This window comes from Patiria miniata, unplaced genomic scaffold (genome assembly GCF_015706575.1).
Source record: "Patiria miniata isolate m_02_andy unplaced genomic scaffold, ASM1570657v1 HiC_scaffold_16, whole genome shotgun sequence".
Classification (NCBI taxonomy): domain Eukaryota; kingdom Metazoa; phylum Echinodermata; class Asteroidea; order Valvatida; family Asterinidae; genus Patiria; species Patiria miniata.
Window position 1 is genome coordinate 8,111,480 of NW_024037054.1, and position 17,503 is coordinate 8,128,982.

Below are 17,503 nucleotides of genomic sequence, written 5' to 3' on the forward strand. Positions count from 1 at the left end.
TTTAGGTGAATAAGAGAGAGAACGTTGATGGATACTAAGCCAGAAGTGCAGCTATGCGTCCATTCTCGGGTGCAGGGGTGTGCTGTTACAGGTATATTTGGATCCAGGGACCAGTTGAAAAAGGGTTCGTACACAAGTACCCCGTCAATGGTTAGAAAGGGAGAGTTGGGGGGGACCACTGGGAGGGACATTGGAATGCATTGCCGGTGACGCCTGCGCCTGGCGCTCATGTAAAGATGCTACGGCTTTGTGTACATTCAGAACAAACTAAGTCGTGTGAACTTTGCGCAAGGCATGGGGGAACCAGTTCATGCACACGGTACATCCCATCCGCAGGGCTCTTGAAAGTGGTTGAAAAGCGCCCTCTACTGTCTACTGTTTGCGCATAGAATCCACACCGTTCTCCATTTCTCCAAATCATCCTGAAATCGACTACAAAATAAGTTCCGCAATGTTTACCCCCAAAGTGATATGCGATGTAGGAATTTGGGGGGAAAGGGAAATCCAGCGAGCAGAAATCTGAGAACAAATCCATCTTTATTCTGCTTTAAAGGAAAATAACTTCCCGACGTTAAAACACACACTATTGTGTATATATTAACGTCGGGAGTTTCCTTACTAGCAAAACCCACACTCAAAAGATGACAGTCACTGTAGTTCTACAGTTGCCTGTGATGCTAAACTATTCCGGCAACTACAAGCTTAAGGTTTGAATAGTAGAGAATTAAAAACTACTGCAAGTACTCCCCAAACCTTTGCATGATTGTAATGCTAATGCCGAATTCCCCTTCAAATACTAAGATGATCCAAGATGCATGTTGTGTTTGTTGAATGTAAATGAAGGTAAATGAAGGTAGGATTGGAGAATTAATGAAGTCAATGCAAGCTCAGAGATTTGAAGAGAAACTGCTTATTACCTCTGACGATTCTTTATTTCCAAGTCCCGGTATTAGCTGAGCCAAAGGAGACGGATACAGACGATTTATCATTTTGTGAAAATAATGTTTTTTTCAATGTTGTATTTTTCTACACACTTTCTGGCTTTGACTTAATGACTATCTAGTCTATGGAATATCCTCTGGGACAGGAAGAGTTATGATATGTGAGCAGATTTGGCGATTAATTATGCGAAACAAGACTTTGTCTTGACCTCGAGATCCTGACCATTCAGTGGGCACCTTCTATCGGGTCTTCCGTAACCCGTTGTATTAAAAAAAAACATGGCATCCAATTGGCCAATCCACAGCCGAGTCCACATTTCTGATCGAAAGGATGCCATAGTTTCTAAAGACCACTCTGATTGGCTGAAATTTACATGGTCGAATATATCAGACGTTCGTTCCGTGGCTCTGATCCTCAAACTAATGACTGTCTAGCAACAACCAGAAATACATGTACGAACAGCTACATGTATTTCCGCATGTTGATTCATCAGTCACAACCATTTCAGATTGGAGTTCTATAAAGTCATGCAAAACTATATCATTCTAAAGATTTGAATTAAGTTTGGGTTCTGCAATAATTAAGGGTCTAATCAATAAAAAATTTAATATAAAGTTTGACCGTCTGAAACCAAAATCTAAAATTATTTAGTTCGGTTGAATCTGGACAGCAGGTTTGAAATGGTCCCTTCTTCCTGGCTTATAGACTAATTCAGCGACAGCTCCTTTGTGAGAAGGCACCAGGCTTGCGCAAGTCGCACTCAGGTAATATGCACACACTCTGGGCTGAAATCGCGTGGCATGTCATTAAGAATGCGTGCGGCATGCGCACGAGCGTGGCACCACCGCAAAAAATGGCTTCTAATTTTGTTCGGCGAATTCCAGTTTAAGCGTTGCGAATGCTGTGATATGTTGAATGGACAGAGCACACGACACACTGGTACAATGGGCACGCACGGCAGAAAATGTACCCGTTTTTACCTTCCACATGTAAGACATCTTGCCGTAAACCAGGGCTTTGTTGTCCCGTTTCACGGTAGCATCCATCGCAAGTCTGTTACTCTCCACGACAAAACCCATGAAGGAATTGTCGGGGGTGTGGGCTGAAAAACAAAAATGGAAACAAATGTCACTATGAAAAACGTTCTTTAAAAGATAATCTGGGAATCTGAAAACCATTTCAGGTGGAATAAATTAACAGGCTATTTGGTACCAGTCCTATCTTCACTTTCAGCAAGGATTACGCTGCTGGGTAATTACAAATGTTGCTACATGTCTTTGCAGGCACATGTAGTGACTAACAGCTTGAAGTGTTACCACCGTATATACTTTACTGTGCCTCTACTTTGCATAAAAATAAATTATTAATCCATTTGCTGTCGTGGAACGGGAAAACATAGCACATCTGTGTTCCATATGCTGCAAATGCACTACATTATTCAGTGTTCCATTCGCCTCCGGCGATAATCAATATCGTATTGTCAAGCAATGTTTTACGATACACTGATAAAGACTTACATGTGGGTCATTCTATAATTCTGAGTCCAAAGTGTGGCATTTTTTTTCCTGTCCCTGTTACCTTGGTACTTTGTAATTTGTCATTCAAGAATCATTAAAAATGACTTCAAACAATTTCTCATGTGAGGTAGTTTGCTATTCGTAATCACTCTTGGAGGAAGACAGCATTAAGGAGTGCATCAAATGAAAAAAAAATCATAGATGTCAGATGTAACAGGGACAGGAAAAAAAGTGAACCCAAAACGTGTACAGTAACCCATGTATCAATCAATCGTTCCCACCTCTATTGGTAGCAATTACAATAACCACCTGTGAATAAAAACTTACGGAACATGGTAAAGAACTGTTTAGGCAGCAGTTCCCAGCCACCCCAGTCTGTCTTGCGACCCGTCCTCTTGGAGTAGCTTCGGATATTGTAAGCTGGTTCAGTGCCGAAGGAATCTATCACTCGCAGCATGCAGCTATACAAGAAAAAAAAAAGATCGAAGAGGGTTTGGCTATTATTCTTTTCAATATCAGGTTTGCTTTTGCATTTTACCTACATTGACAAGTAGATTTCAACAATACTTGATGGTTTTCAGGAGTTGTAAGAAAATATTCACCAATTTACTACGAAGAGAGTCGACCCACAACTGCCTGTGTAAACTTCTCGTCACTAGATGACAGACTCTGCTGTGGTCACTAGCCTATTCCATCCAAAGTCATTAATGGCAGCGTAAGTTGCTGTATGAGATTCGAACCAGTAATGCAACAAGTAACCTATTTTCACTTACAGAAACCTTTTGTGCGTAGACGCTCTGTGAGCATGGCTCCTTGGCCCAATTTCACGGCCCTGCTAAATCAGACAACAATGCTTAGCAACTTAATGCGCTATAAGCCAAAAACTGCTGGGAATCCAATGTATTATAAACGGCTGCATCTCTAGTTTAGAGCTGTTGTCTAGATCTTCGCTTTTACAACTGCATGAGAACAAGCTGCCACTAAGTATAGCTTTGCTGTTTTGGATTTGTTTAGTTTAGAAGGATTTTATGTGCTTAGTATCATTGCATGCTTAGTGGCACCCCTTCCCCTTAGCATATAAATTCACCAGCTAAGCACTATTTTCTGGTTAGCAATCCCTGGGATTGGGGACCTGATCTTACTTGAGTTGTTTCCAGAGCGGCCCCGCAGCCTTCTTGAATTGTTTCAGGCCGACAATGTCGATGTAGACCAAGTCAAAAGGGCGTTCCCCTCCGATGGGACAACTCTGACTGACGACCCCCTTGCCTTTCAGAAAGCTGTCAACAAAAGACAAAATTATATTACAAATTAGCTGCATCCTCCCTTTATTCACAGTCACTGTTGAAACAGGAATTTCCTTTCACATTAGAATTTACCTTGACTGTTAATATTTGTCCAAATTTCCTTAGCTGAACTAGATACAATGTACGTGGCAGCCTCAATACAACTCCATGACTGGGAAAAGCTGCAGATCATCCTATGTATGCACACACTCAGTGTTAACATGGGCGTTCTCTGTCATTATCGCTCTTGCAAATATGAACAACTGTTCATATTTGGTCAAATATTTCTTTAGCTGAAGTGCACACGTTCAAACCTCAATATTACATTTTGTATATTAAACGTGTCTTTTTGTGTTTGTATTAAAAAAATCATACAGAGAACATTTGCAGTACTGATTAAGGGAAGTGCGTATAATTGTTCACGCCAATGGCAAGAGTATGCCACAACAAGATGGTGGTGTTTGTTTAGAGATGAAAGTACGTGTACATGTACTCAGTCACATGAAAGAAACTGTGTCTAAAGCACTGTTGCTTTGGAAAAATCTAAATCATGTAAATACCTGTACATGATTGAATGACTTGTTTTTTATGAAATGCTGGGATTTAAATACATAACGCTCATATTTTTGCTTGAAATTTGAGGAATACAGGTATTTATGTACACGGTGCCAATGTTTTTTTTTCACAATTTGGAAAAAAGCCTGAATTCAGGCAATTGCAGGAGGACTTATATCTGGCAGTTTATTCTCTGTGCTTCTAAACCAGTTCACGCCGGGATTATTTTGATAAGAATGGAACGAGGCAAGGGATTACTTTTCACTCAACCTCATGCCAGGCGGGTTGAAGCCATCACCCTCGGGCAGCGCACTCATATTTCTGGCCCCGCTTGCTGCGAGCGGGTCGCTGACAGATATTTCCGACCTCACATCCTGTGTGTTTATCTGTCATCCGTTCCGAATACTGCAAAACCGTTGCGGTTATACACGTCATCAGGCGCTAACTGGTCAATGAAGCACCGAGATAAACTTTCATGGAAATTCATCATGGTTTACGAAAACTCGACTCTTTACGAGAGAGTTTCCAATCTACATACTAGAGCCCAATCAAGACCCAATTTTCTTGACTCTGTCTGAAACAAGTATGAGCTGATTGTTACCTTTTCAAAGATGAATACATGACGGAAACCTCTAGGTCATGTCCCAGGATGTAAAGGGACGCGATGATGTCACTCCATTGGACGAGCTCCCCCAGGGGTCCGCCGGAGAATGCGTTCTCCGCGATCTTGAACCCCGACTCTTTGGTTAGTAAACCCATGTGAACCAAAATCTGGCCAGAAGAAAAACAGATATTTATACAAAGCAAGGAGAGTTAAAGGAATTGTGAAACGTCTGGTTTGCGCTTGACTTGAGTTGGGGCTAAATATACACCATTCGCATTGCAGCAATGTTTGAGGTGTCAGCTTGGGGGACTACAGTGAGTAACAGGCAGGGCGGTTTGGGGCAGTACAGGGAGTAATAGGCAGGGTGGTTTGGGGCACCACAGTGAGCAATAGGCAGGGCAGTTTGGGGCGGTACAGGGAGTAATACATAGGGCAGTTTCCCCAGTTCAGTGAGTAACGGTTCACAAGATATGAGCAACTGCATCAAGACTTCATTACGCCATCACCTGATGAAATTTCTGAAAGTGATTTTGGGACATAAATTTCAGAGAGATGTTTCATCTTATCAAAATGATAATTAAATCCCCTCTAGCTCCAAAAGTGTCTGCGTCAAGCTCATACCAAAAAATCATTACATTCATTGATTTGTGGTTGAATATTACTCTATAGTATACATGTACATTGATTTCAATGCAATTCTGAATCCCTTCTGACATCAGAAGTGACGCAAAAAAAAATTTCACGAAGAGAGGTTTATCCCCCTCAAAAAAAAAAAAAAAATGGAAGTTTCTCACTTCAAAATTCAAAGTGGGTGGGGGTTTATTTTGGTACAGATCTTTTTTTTCCTTTCCTAATCTGACTTTTAGCTCACATCCAGGATTTTCATGGAGTAATGCGATTACCAGTCTTGCTATTTTAAATTTGTAGCTTTCCAACTCTTAAAAGGATCAAAGCCGCAGAAATCCCCGCCACCAGGAATTGCATGGGATAAAAGAAAAATTGCATCCTGTTTGGAAATTTCCCATCTCGACGTAATCAGTCGGAGGTTCTTTCATGCATAAAAAGGCAATTGATACAAAATGTCATGATTTCCTTTTGCCATATTCTTTCATTCTGTACAGTTTTCTATAGGTTTTGTGCCCATCCTTAATTTGGCAGTTTCATGATCACTTCGTAATTAAATTTCATTGTTGGAAACGAAAGGCCGGGAAAAAAAACAGACGTCACTGCTCAAAAAAAAATAATACACTCTTACAATCTATTCCCTGTTGAAAGAAATTACTTTACAGTAAGCAACAAAGGCTTGAGGGCAATACACAAGGCCTTCTTCCACTTTCATTACCCACGACAAAAAAAATTAATTATTAACACACATGACCACTTCTAATAACACACCGCAATGTCCCTGCTCCTTTGAAAAAAGAAAGAACAATAATTGAAGCTAGAAGGATAAATATTTTGTAATGTATTCATATCGTTGATTATACACTGTTTATGTTGAAGCGAGCAGTTTACAGGGGAACCAATAATACTGTCAGTTTTAATTGTCTTCTCTCAGATATTAGAAATGAGAAATTATTTAGAACATTGAAGGAAATATTACAAGATAGAAGTACATACTGTACATGTACATGTACATGTACATGATGTACAATACAATCAATGCAAGTACAGAAAAATGGCTTTAAATACATAAAGCAGCATATTTCAAAACGGAAAGAAATACAAAGTCACAGAAATGCCCCTTCACCAGTTATATTTTAAACAGATGCAGCGAAAACAAAACATAAAATGTATTTATCAGAAGGTTAGTAAACCTATTATCCCAGAATTTTTAATTATTTTTGTTTTTTAATAGAAGCATTATAAATACAAATACATGTAGTTTAATTATTAAATATGGTTCAGCGCTCCACACAAAAAGCCGACAACAGAACAGCACCGTAATTACAGTGCCATTGCCGCGATACCATGGCAACCAATTTAGTCAGAAACCATTAAGCAATGCGTATTGAGAAGTCCATAAGTCATGATTTTTTCAATGCAAATGCTAAAGATCAGCAGTACAAAAGACCCTGCTATGCACGGACCAGCATACTGTAAACCAGCAACACTTTCCAAAAAAACAAACATTTGTGAATGCTTGTGGGCACTTGTATTTGATTGGCACCGGTATGTCTATGTACTTTGAAATGTATAAAGTACTCATCATAAAATGTGAGATTAAATTGTCTGTTAGAGCAACAATGATTACTTACAACACTGGGTAGATTTTTCTACAGCTGTGTTATGTTTTGGAAACAGAGTTATTGGCATGACGTTTTGTAATGTAGTTTCTGTTTTCAAATGCCATAAGTCATAAGTGTGGTACCTTGCTCTTTCTACCACTATTCTTATGGTAGTGTCTAAGGCACCAGTTTGAATGTTACATACCAGTATTGAGTGTTGTAAATTAATGCGGGAAAATCCTACCTTTCCTTGTTTAATATTTTTATTACTTTAATACAATTTCTGTACAATCATTTGATGTCCTTGACAGAAACGTCAGAGAGAAAAAAAAAAATTATCAAGAATTAAAGAAGACATTTTTCAGAGATAAGAAGGGATAAGATTCACAAGAAACGGTTGGATGCAATATTCCCTCTTGCGTTGACGCACAAAGTTAGTAAAGTCTTTGCAATCATGGCAGATAATAAATTAGAAGCAAGGGGAATTCCCAACGAAGCTGGCGTTTAAAATGTGACAAGACAACTCACAGAACTTTACACACAACAGAGTTGGCATGTTGTAGATGACTACATGTATGCTACGTACACAAAGACTGCAAAGTAGTACAAACGCAGCAGAACATATAAATGAAGCTGTTTTAATTTTAGTGATGCGGAAGTCTTGAATGCGACAATATAACTCACAAGTACCAATGATGCTTTCGGCATTTACTAGAAGACCATGCTGTGTACATAAAGAAAACACAATGCAGTCTACAACTGTCAATACACGAAACTAGCATAAACAGGTTTTTGGATCGTTAGACTTTTTGGTCATAGTTTTCTGAAATCTGTAATTTTGACAGCATTATATTTTTTAATATTTTTTTTGATAGTTTTGTCTGAACTTACGTTTATCACTAGCATCTGTCATAAATATCAACATATTATTAGACAGTTGGGAATACGTGCATGCAAAATGACCACCAACATAAACAAATATTCAAGATTAAGGCATTTAAACACATGCATGAAAGCCCTATGTCATCAATTAACCAGTTATCTTGATAATTCTGTTTGAGATTAAACTATTTGTTGCGAGGTAAATTCCTTGTTTGTCCAAAGTCGTACTAGAATTGTGCACCACACTTGTTATTCCCACGTTGTGCCTACACTTACAATGCATTCCCTTGTAACAATTTCTCGAGCGCGCAATCCCTGCATGCACAACTGGGACTCAACGCTTTTAGTTTTAAATAGACATATGGCTGTGTCTGAATGACATGGCTATGACTTGTAACTACACATGCACCTATGGGAAACGGCTGCAGCCATTCCCCATAGACTCGCATGTAACAGCAAGGTATTCAGACACAGCGTAGTATTTACCTTTTTCTGTTCGCTGTTGGTCAGGTTCTGCTTCGTTTGCAGCGCCTCGATCGCGGGGATCCATTTGTCCTCCCACATGCGGTCAATGCGGAGCTTGACCCACTCCAGCTTGACCGCGTTGGCCTTGTTCAAGATGTTCATCAGGCCTTGCTTGTCCGTTCTGACCATTGCCTGATACATGCATTGGAAAGGTTTTTAAAATAAAATTTAAAAATGCCAAAAATTGAACCTAGAAATTTTTGTATCATACTTACAGAGTCTGAAACACAGTAACTAGACAATAAAATCAGAAGAACCGGGGTCAATTTACATGTATAAATTTGGGGCCCACTTTTTCCTGTCCCTGTTACATCTGACATCTATGATGTTGTAATTCTGATGCATTCCTTAATTCAGTCGTCCTCAAACAGTGATTATGAATAGCAAACTACCTATCCAACAAACAAAAACTATATGAAGTCATATTCTCAATGATACTAGAGTGACAAATTACGAAGTACCAAGGTACATGTAACAGGGACATGAAAAATGCTCAATTTGATAGAATGACTCAGTTACATGTCAGTCTGAGTATCACCCGTTATCCACGGAGCCAAGCCTCCTGTATAACGTCTGATATGACAAAGCATGCAGATTTTTGCGATCTCGCACCTCTGCCAATCGGAGTCAACTTTACTAAACTGTGACGTCATTTCATTCCCAAATCAGGGCTAAAACTGTGATCGAATGCAGTGTTTTGTAATGCAGTGTCGCGTAACATAATAATGACAACATCCTTCGTTGCTGTGTCTAGGTGTATTTTTTATCCATGTCTACGACGTAACAACGGTGAAAGACCGAAGACTCGATATAGAAAGCGCTCACTGACTGGTCAAATCTAGAGGTCAAGATGCAGTTGTCTTGCATAATTAATCAGCGTTGACTGGTTACATGTATGTATACCTATTCCAAAGGAAGACTTGCTAATTCTTAAGCAACTTTTTCTGATGCTAAAATCTGACGCAGAATTTCACACGAACAACATTTTTGAAAAAATAGCTCTTAGATGCAGTTTTGTCCTCACAAGTTAATCAGAAGTCATCCTGTCGCAAGTCAAGTCACGAGCTGTTGAAATTACCCGTGGCAAGGGGCATTCCTTTGTCATTCCTTATCGCCTGTTTCTTGTGACTCGACTCATAATTTGACTTGTGAGTGACATGTGATTCGACTTGTGATTGACTCTGCCACAGCTCTAAATTTACTGGCTCTGAAAATACAGAGAGGAGGGGGAGGGGAATAAAAGATGAGATGAAGCTTTAAAGTTTCAGGAAAGGAGAGTCGATTGTATGATGAAGGAAAACATCCTTCAGAGAAGCATACATGTATGTAGTTTAAGTAACAAATCATCACCACAGAAGGGAAGAGACCAACGTCCATGACTTTTATAGACTGTATGCATTCAGCCGCCATGTTTGAGGTGTGTTTTATTCATTTACTTCAGTAACAATTAATACACGAGAGGTCTATGCAACGCATGTCCCTGTTGACCAAAAGCCTGCACTTCAGAGATGCTGCAATGTAAACCATGTATTGAAAAGAAACTGCTCAAACTTTCTGAAAACAATTTAATCAATCGAACATTGCTTTTGTTTGATTGAAGCTTGCGTGAAGATTCAGCCTTCACATTTTTTGTTATTCTTTTCACTGTCAGGGCCACACAGTTGTCAAAAATCGGACGTTTAATCTCCAGAATTTCGCGTGTAAATGGAACTCCATATGAGATATTGAGCAGTCTATTGTCGACTAGATTGTTAATTTCACTTCATACAATTAAACAGCTGTGCCTCTAGATATCCATCACTTTATGATTCCGATGGCAAAAAAATAGAGACATGTGTTCAGGAAGTTGGCAGACAATTATAGACCTGTGTATGCAACTGCTTAGTTTCATTTCCCGGACAAATTTCCACGCATCCTATGCAAATAAAAAATCTGCAGCTTGCATCTTTGTATTTTTTTTTATATAAAAACAAATTCATATATTCATACATACATGTAGTACCGGTACATGCATATTTCTCTCAGAAAACCAATTTTAATGACGACAATATAATTCCCCAACAGGAGATAATTATGGAATATGTAATTTTCCAAATTAAAACAAACACACATGTACATACACACATGTTAACGTTACACACCAAGTGTGGGCATTAATTCCCTTGGTTTCATGTAGTTAAGAAAAACCAGTGAAAAAAACTCATTTTCTCAAACTATGAAAACTCTTTCAACTCAATTTTTTTTTCTATGATCCCCTTTAGTGTTTCTCTTCATTTTGCCACTGATAAACCTAACCCAAAAATGCCTCTAGACCTGTTTCCCAGAAATGGGGAAACACTGTGTGGACTTGCACACAACATCGCCTCTACCTGGTTTATGTGGACCTCTTTTGTTCGGAAGTCCACACAGTGAATGTACATGTCATGCTACCCACACGAACAGCCCTGAAGGTGTACATGTAGTAAACCAAAAGCTTGGCTATATCATGGTGAGAACTGGCATCTTTATTTGTCAATACTTTTCATATTTTATCATCTACATTGTACCAGTGCTACATGTACATATGACATGTATGAAGCATCTTCACTTTACATGTACGTTCGTACACATGTACATGTATGTATACATAAAAACTTTTTATGAAATGGGAATTCTAAAGGATTTATACCAATGCAGATCTATATGGAAGTCCAATGACTGTTCATCATCAGACATGAAATTTGACACAAAAACTGTCCCCATGGTCACATGCCAAGTGCAAAATTCCTTTGCACTAAAAAATGCATAAAAGTACATTAATATTTAATATCAATGTGCATTTCCATTTCTTCGCAAAAAAAAAATTGGTAAACGCTTGGAAAATGTCTAACTGTAATTTTGTTTTATCTGGTGAATGAAACATCTTTAATGAGCCGTACTAAAAGTTCTGTACGTATTGCTCACAATGCTGAACCTTTTCAACGTTCAATTACTCAATCGGGTGTTCATGAAATATGATTCCTCCATGTAATATATGCCTCACAGCAAGTGCCGTCAAACCAATGCACACCACTATAATATAATTTGGGATTTGCTGCGCAATATGGGCACCATTAAATGTTAATGAAGAGTCCAATAGAATGGTTGAACGAAGCATTCGTGCATGAAAAAAGCATGGATTTTCCCGAAGTTATGTAGGCAGACTGAAGGCTTTAATACTATGTTGAAGTAAAGAATAGAAGCGTGATCATTGGCACGACACTGTGCACTCAGCCTGGGGTGTATTTTGACAAAGCTGAGGGGAACGGTACTGGGTGGGTAGAGGAGAGAAACACAAACAAACACATCCTACATTCCGAGGAAAAAGGAAAGCGTGCCGAAACAGGCCGCCTGTCAGGATTATATGCGTATGTAGGGCAGGAAAAACAATATAAAGGGGAATTTGCAAGAGGGGAAATGCACCATTAAATAAGGGATTGAGAGGCTTTAGCCCACCCCCCCCCTTAAAATAATCACATCTCCCCCCCCCCCCAAGAACATTTATCTTCGTGTACATGTAGACCCTGAGAATATAAAAATAAATTGTGAGCAAACTTTTTTTGTAGATGCTTCATTTTCATTTCAAAGTTTCTTAGCTTAAAATTACAATTTTCAAACTTTTCTCAATATTTTTTAACTTTTCTCAATAGATTTCCCAATCATCACAAATTTCTCAGAATTTTGCCTTTTTTTGAAAATCATTTCCTAATAAGCTTGATAATTTCTACATAGCAACAAGACAAATGCTACTTTTCAGGAGTTCCTTGAATGCTACTTTTAAGACTGCCTTGGACTGAAAACATGTTTGCCCACCTCAGCTTCCACAATTTTTTCTCAAATGAACTCCCCACATGTAAAGCTGATCTTGATTTATTTCTACTTAAAATCTAAATCCAATCCGAAGCAAATATACATAGAATTGATTGAAGTCCTAACGATTTCCCCATACTCCCACAAGACTTTTAATATTGCTTCTTATGCCTGACAAAAGCTTGACAAGTTGGAGCATCTGCTTTCTGTTACGGGTAATCTTGACAGATGCTTTGGACAGGATTTCCTAACTAATTTCCCTGACCATACACTTACGTAGAGCAAAGCTAAGAGTTATTTCAAAATCAAGACAAGTACATGTACATTAACAGCCAAACTTACATCAGGCTTTGTGTTAGGGTTAAGCAATGACCTGGTTTAGGGTATGGCTTCCAAATGCCCATTAAGGTTGCAGTTGACGTCATTGTTGCATTTAGTGGCTAAACACCAATCCAAAAGAGATGAGCAGCCATCGATACATCTCTCTTGAAATTGTGGCTGTTTGATTCTGTGTTGAATTTCTTTATGGCAATCAGCCAAGGAACCTGGCTGATTGAACTGGGTCAGTGTGTAGTGGTTCCTTAATTAATCACATATCACAACAAATGCATTGGAAACCTTGGAGAATAAATATTTCATCTTTGGAAATAAAAGTACATTTTTCGAAAATATGATTTCTCATTTTGACAATTCAAAATGATAAGTGGAGTATGCAATCTGAAAAGTTTGCAATTCTTCCAACAACAAAAAGAAGAAGTTGGAGATGTACATTTTATTTTGAGTTTTGCCCTTCGCCAACATATTTTTTGGGGATAAACAGTGTGTACTCGGTGTTGTCCAAGGAATTGCAAAAAAAAAACTTGACAAGCTTAATACTCGGGTGAGACTTGAACCCACAGCCTCCTGCTTAATCTTCCCTACACACCTTGGGTCTGGTAGACTTGGTCAGGAGTTGCTTGGGTGATTGCGGCCTCCATTGAAGCATCGGACACCACGACTCAACCTCACTGAGGTATATGAGGAATGAACACTCGCTGCCATCCACCCCGTACCTGCCATAGCACGGGTCAGACGACCACATCTCTCTCATCCACTGAAGGGGTGGGGAGGGTAGGGTAGGGTAGGGTGGGGGAAACAAAAACAGCTCAAGTTATGACACCCACAAAGGACACCAGTAATTACGGTCACTGATTTGCATGTGTATGTAAATGATACAGCAAGCATTGTTGTAGTAATCATACTTCATACTCATACTCGCGCTCATATCAAATTACATTTTTCATACTCTTACTGCTACTTGAACAAGTGTACTCACACTTGTAGACAAATATTTCCTGTACTCATACTGATGCTCTACTCCTAGGCTTACTCGGACTCTTATGGTAAAGTGCATAAGTACAGGGCCCAGGGTGCTTTTGAGGAATCCTTGGTTTCATTACCAGAAATAAGTCATAATAAATTGTATTACACATGTACTTGACTATAAAGTCCGGTGAGTGATTTCTACATGTGATGGAAACATGACTGCAGGTGTATCTACATTCATAAGGTGTGCAGACTTTTCAATTTTTCTTTTAAATTTGGATCTTTTTACTTCTTTTGGAGGTGTTTTTTTTTTAAGAACACAGCTTCTAAATGGGTGTCCCTTCATATTCCGAATTCCAGTTTGTGTGATAAGCCAGAGGATTTCAATGTATTGGATGTCTCTGTTTCAGTTATACACCCAAGTTACATTTTCTAGTCTAGAAAAATGAATGAACAAATGCTACGAGGAAATTACAGTTAGATGCTCAGTACCATAATTGAACTTGTTGAAATGTGCTAAATGACAAACGTGACAAATGGCAAACAGGTGTGAACATCCGACAATGAATATCAAACAGTTTCAATAAAAAAAATTCATACATAATTGGACATTAATAAATGTAAATTTCTTTGACTTTGTGCATCATGTTGTACATGTGGGTTACTTCCTGTATTTTCAACTTACAGCAACTTTCCTGTCACAATCTGGGTAACCTCGCAATTCGTCCCGAGAATACGAGCACTTCATTTCTGGTTGCATAATTAAATCTGCCAACGAAAGAATTTAAAGTTTACAGAAATGCACATTTTGGATGTAATAATGTACTCAAGGGCAATTCCACGGTTACTCACGTTACATTTTTGATGTACTTTTGAGATTCTTTGGGCTGTAATTAACATACTGAAAAGGTTTAATAACTGTTATCCCAATGGTAGATAGAGTAGACCTAGACCTACTTAAGCACCAAAGATGACATATAGAAAATGTGTTATGTACGATAAACAAGACATACAAAATCGGTTACTTACGTTACGAAAATGTAACTCTATCTACCATGGGGATAACAGTTATTAAACCTTTTCAGTAAGGTAATTACAGCCCAAGGAAACTCAAAAGTGCATCAAAAATGTAACGTGAGTAACCATGGAATTGCCCTCAAGCATGGAAACAAAACGACTGAAACTTATTTGTTAAAAGAAGGTGTACCTATTACCATGGATACCCAAACCACAAAAACAAAAACGGATTTGAGACATTTGAGACAACTTTAGAAAATATTCATTTTTAGTGTACATTGATGAATTTTTAACTAAATGGAATTTCCAAGGGCGACATTAAGGCTACTCTCATCCAACAAACATGTACATTAGTATTACACTAAAATTAAATGTTTGTGCATGGTTATTTTTAATAAATATGGCAAAAGTAGAAGCCACAAAGGATAATTGCATTTGGGCACTCACATTACATTTATAATTTTATATACCATGAGGCTACTTTGGCCACTCATTGCTTTAATAGTATGTAATTAAATGTAAGCTGAATCAAACCAGCCGTGCAACAACCTTGGAGTAAGGGGTACTCAAAAATGATAGAAAAATTCAACCTACAGATGGGGGCAATCACTTTTTGAAAACATGTTTTGTTAGTCGTCACTCACGTCACCAAAAAAAAGACATGGACAATTTGTTAGCAATTTTGTTGTTAAAATCCCCACAAACTGTAGTCTGCAACACAGAAGTTACACTGTCTTACTCAAAGATCTGTTATGAATCAAATCAGTGTGTACATGAAATGCAAGGGACATAAGATTACAGGGAGGTACCGTCACTCACGTTACGTCACTCACATTACTTCCTCTTCATCGTCATGATTTTAAACACAGCAGAAAATCTGAATTTGATGAACTTCAACTTTAAACTCTTTTCTCGTAACATACGAACCTTTCCCTCTGCCTTAAAACAAAAACTCACAATAAAACTTGCATTTTGCATGTAAAAACAAGATACCAAAATGATTACCTAAAATCCTTAATTTTATCCCAACAAATGGTTGACCATATTCCATCTTACTACCACATCACTTAAATGAAAGATCTGGTTTCTCCTTTTAATATAATACCGCATTGGAGATTGTGGAGCTTGTAGTTTGAAACAATTCATACATTTTCCACTTTTCAGCCTTGTCCACTTTTGCGAAGAATTGCCCATTTCACTTTTCTTTTGTTCCTTTCTTTTTCAGCTCCATAAAATTGGTCCAGGACGAAGTATCTACACGTGAATCTTGCCTTTTACTCAAGAACACACTGTGCAGTGTAGGTATGACCAGCTCCATGGTGTTACTAGGTGCCCTGTGCGACCCGTTTTACCGGTAAGTCGTCTAGATTGTCAGTTCACCATTTATTATCCCCAGACCCAGAAGAGCTGGAAGTAATTTTCCGTCATAAATTCACGTCTTTTATGCCAGTGCTTCAGACGGAATTCTTCACAAGGTATTGTTTTTTTCTGAGTGATGATCTCATGCTGAGCAAGCTTTTCCTTAATAATTCAGAAGATTGATGTTTCGGATGATTGCAGATGATCCTAAGGGCTTTTAGACGCACATGGATAATCCTAGTACGTACTTTAGAAGTTCTTATGAATAATGCATTCGCTGTTTCAGGTAATCTGAATCTGAAGTGATCCTGTGCGACTCAACAAAATAAATCACAGCTCCCAACACCCCCCCCCCATTTTTTATTACAAAGTCTCTTTGATTTAGTGACTACGAAACAGGGTTGAGTTCAGTCTATCACAAGTAAATCACAAGCCAATTCACAAGGCCAGTCATAAGTAACAGCGGATGGACAATAACAAAGGAATGCCTTTGTCAAAGCTCATTTGAATAGCTTGTGATCTGAAGTGGGACTGGAGGACTTGTAACTTGCATGGACTTGTGATAGACTCGACTACATCACTGTTAATAAAACATTAAAAAGATGAACATTTATACTTCTTGGTTGGTTCTTCTCCTAAATACTCCACGTGGGAGTTTATACAGGAGGCCAGAAACACCGGGGCAAACCCCTTCTCTTAGCGATAAGTATTTACTGGGTTCTTTTACGTGCATTTATACAACACATGGGACCTACGGCTTAACGTCCCATCCAAAGGACGAAGCAATAATGGTTAAGTGCCTTGCTTAAGAGCACAAGTGTCCGCCGGCGGGCTCGAACCCACGTCACTGTTGCCTCTGAAACACCAGAACATGAGTCCGGTGTTCTTAACCGCTAGGCCATGACACTCCACTATACATTTGTACCCCAGCCACAAAAATATGAAACGACATGTATTACTGAGGTGTCACTTGTCCTGTGCAGGTGTCACACCCATTCTTAAATTTGAGGCAAAGTGCACCTATGCAGGTGTACATTGTGCAAACACCCCATTGGTCAAAGGAGCACTGTTGATACATTGTACATGTGACCTGCATACTGGTATGGTACAGTGAACATCTGTACCACCCCTGTATGGCTTGTACTCGTGGTCAGAGGATTAATCAATAGCTTTTCTGACAGACAATACTGTTAGATACAGACATCTGCACCACGACCCACGGACCGAAAAGACGTCTATAGTTGGAGCAATAATCGAGTCCTGCTACATGTATATATGCCAGAGCTGTATGCAGTAGGCCTACATGTATGCCAACATGTATGCTTCCTCCACCATACACAGTTTAAAGGCACGGCAACCCGTGGTCCGATTTTTAGGTTTTTGGTATCAAAAGATTTGCAAGGCTCGAGGCTAGAAAGTCGTAACAGCTCGGGTATTACTTAACATTTTCCATTGGGC

The 17,503-nt window shown here is 38.9% G+C and overlaps 1 protein-coding gene across 2 annotated transcripts in view; it reads right to left on the reverse strand.

Annotated features, from left to right (window-relative positions):
• The window catches only part of LOC119722870 (alpha-1,6-mannosylglycoprotein 6-beta-N-acetylglucosaminyltransferase A-like), a 33,937-nt gene that overhangs the window by 6,725 nt on the left and 9,709 nt on the right, over positions 1–17,503 (reverse strand). Inside the window, exons 4-10 of one of the 2 annotated variants that reach the window (XM_038193266.1) lie at positions 14,355–14,419; positions 13,290–13,457; positions 8,498–8,668; positions 4,899–5,068; positions 3,602–3,736; positions 2,787–2,920; positions 1,923–2,044 (exon numbers count right to left, since the gene is read on the reverse strand). In XM_038193266.1, coding sequence (XP_038049194.1) covers positions 1,923–2,044; positions 2,787–2,920; positions 3,602–3,736; positions 4,899–5,068; positions 8,498–8,668; positions 13,290–13,457; positions 14,355–14,419 — 965 coding nt within the window. Of the gene's footprint in view, positions 1–1,922; positions 2,045–2,786; positions 2,921–3,601; positions 3,737–4,898; positions 5,069–8,497; positions 8,669–13,289; positions 13,458–14,354; positions 14,438–17,503 lie in introns of both variants that reach the window. The other variant, XM_038193265.1, reaches the window with a different exon arrangement.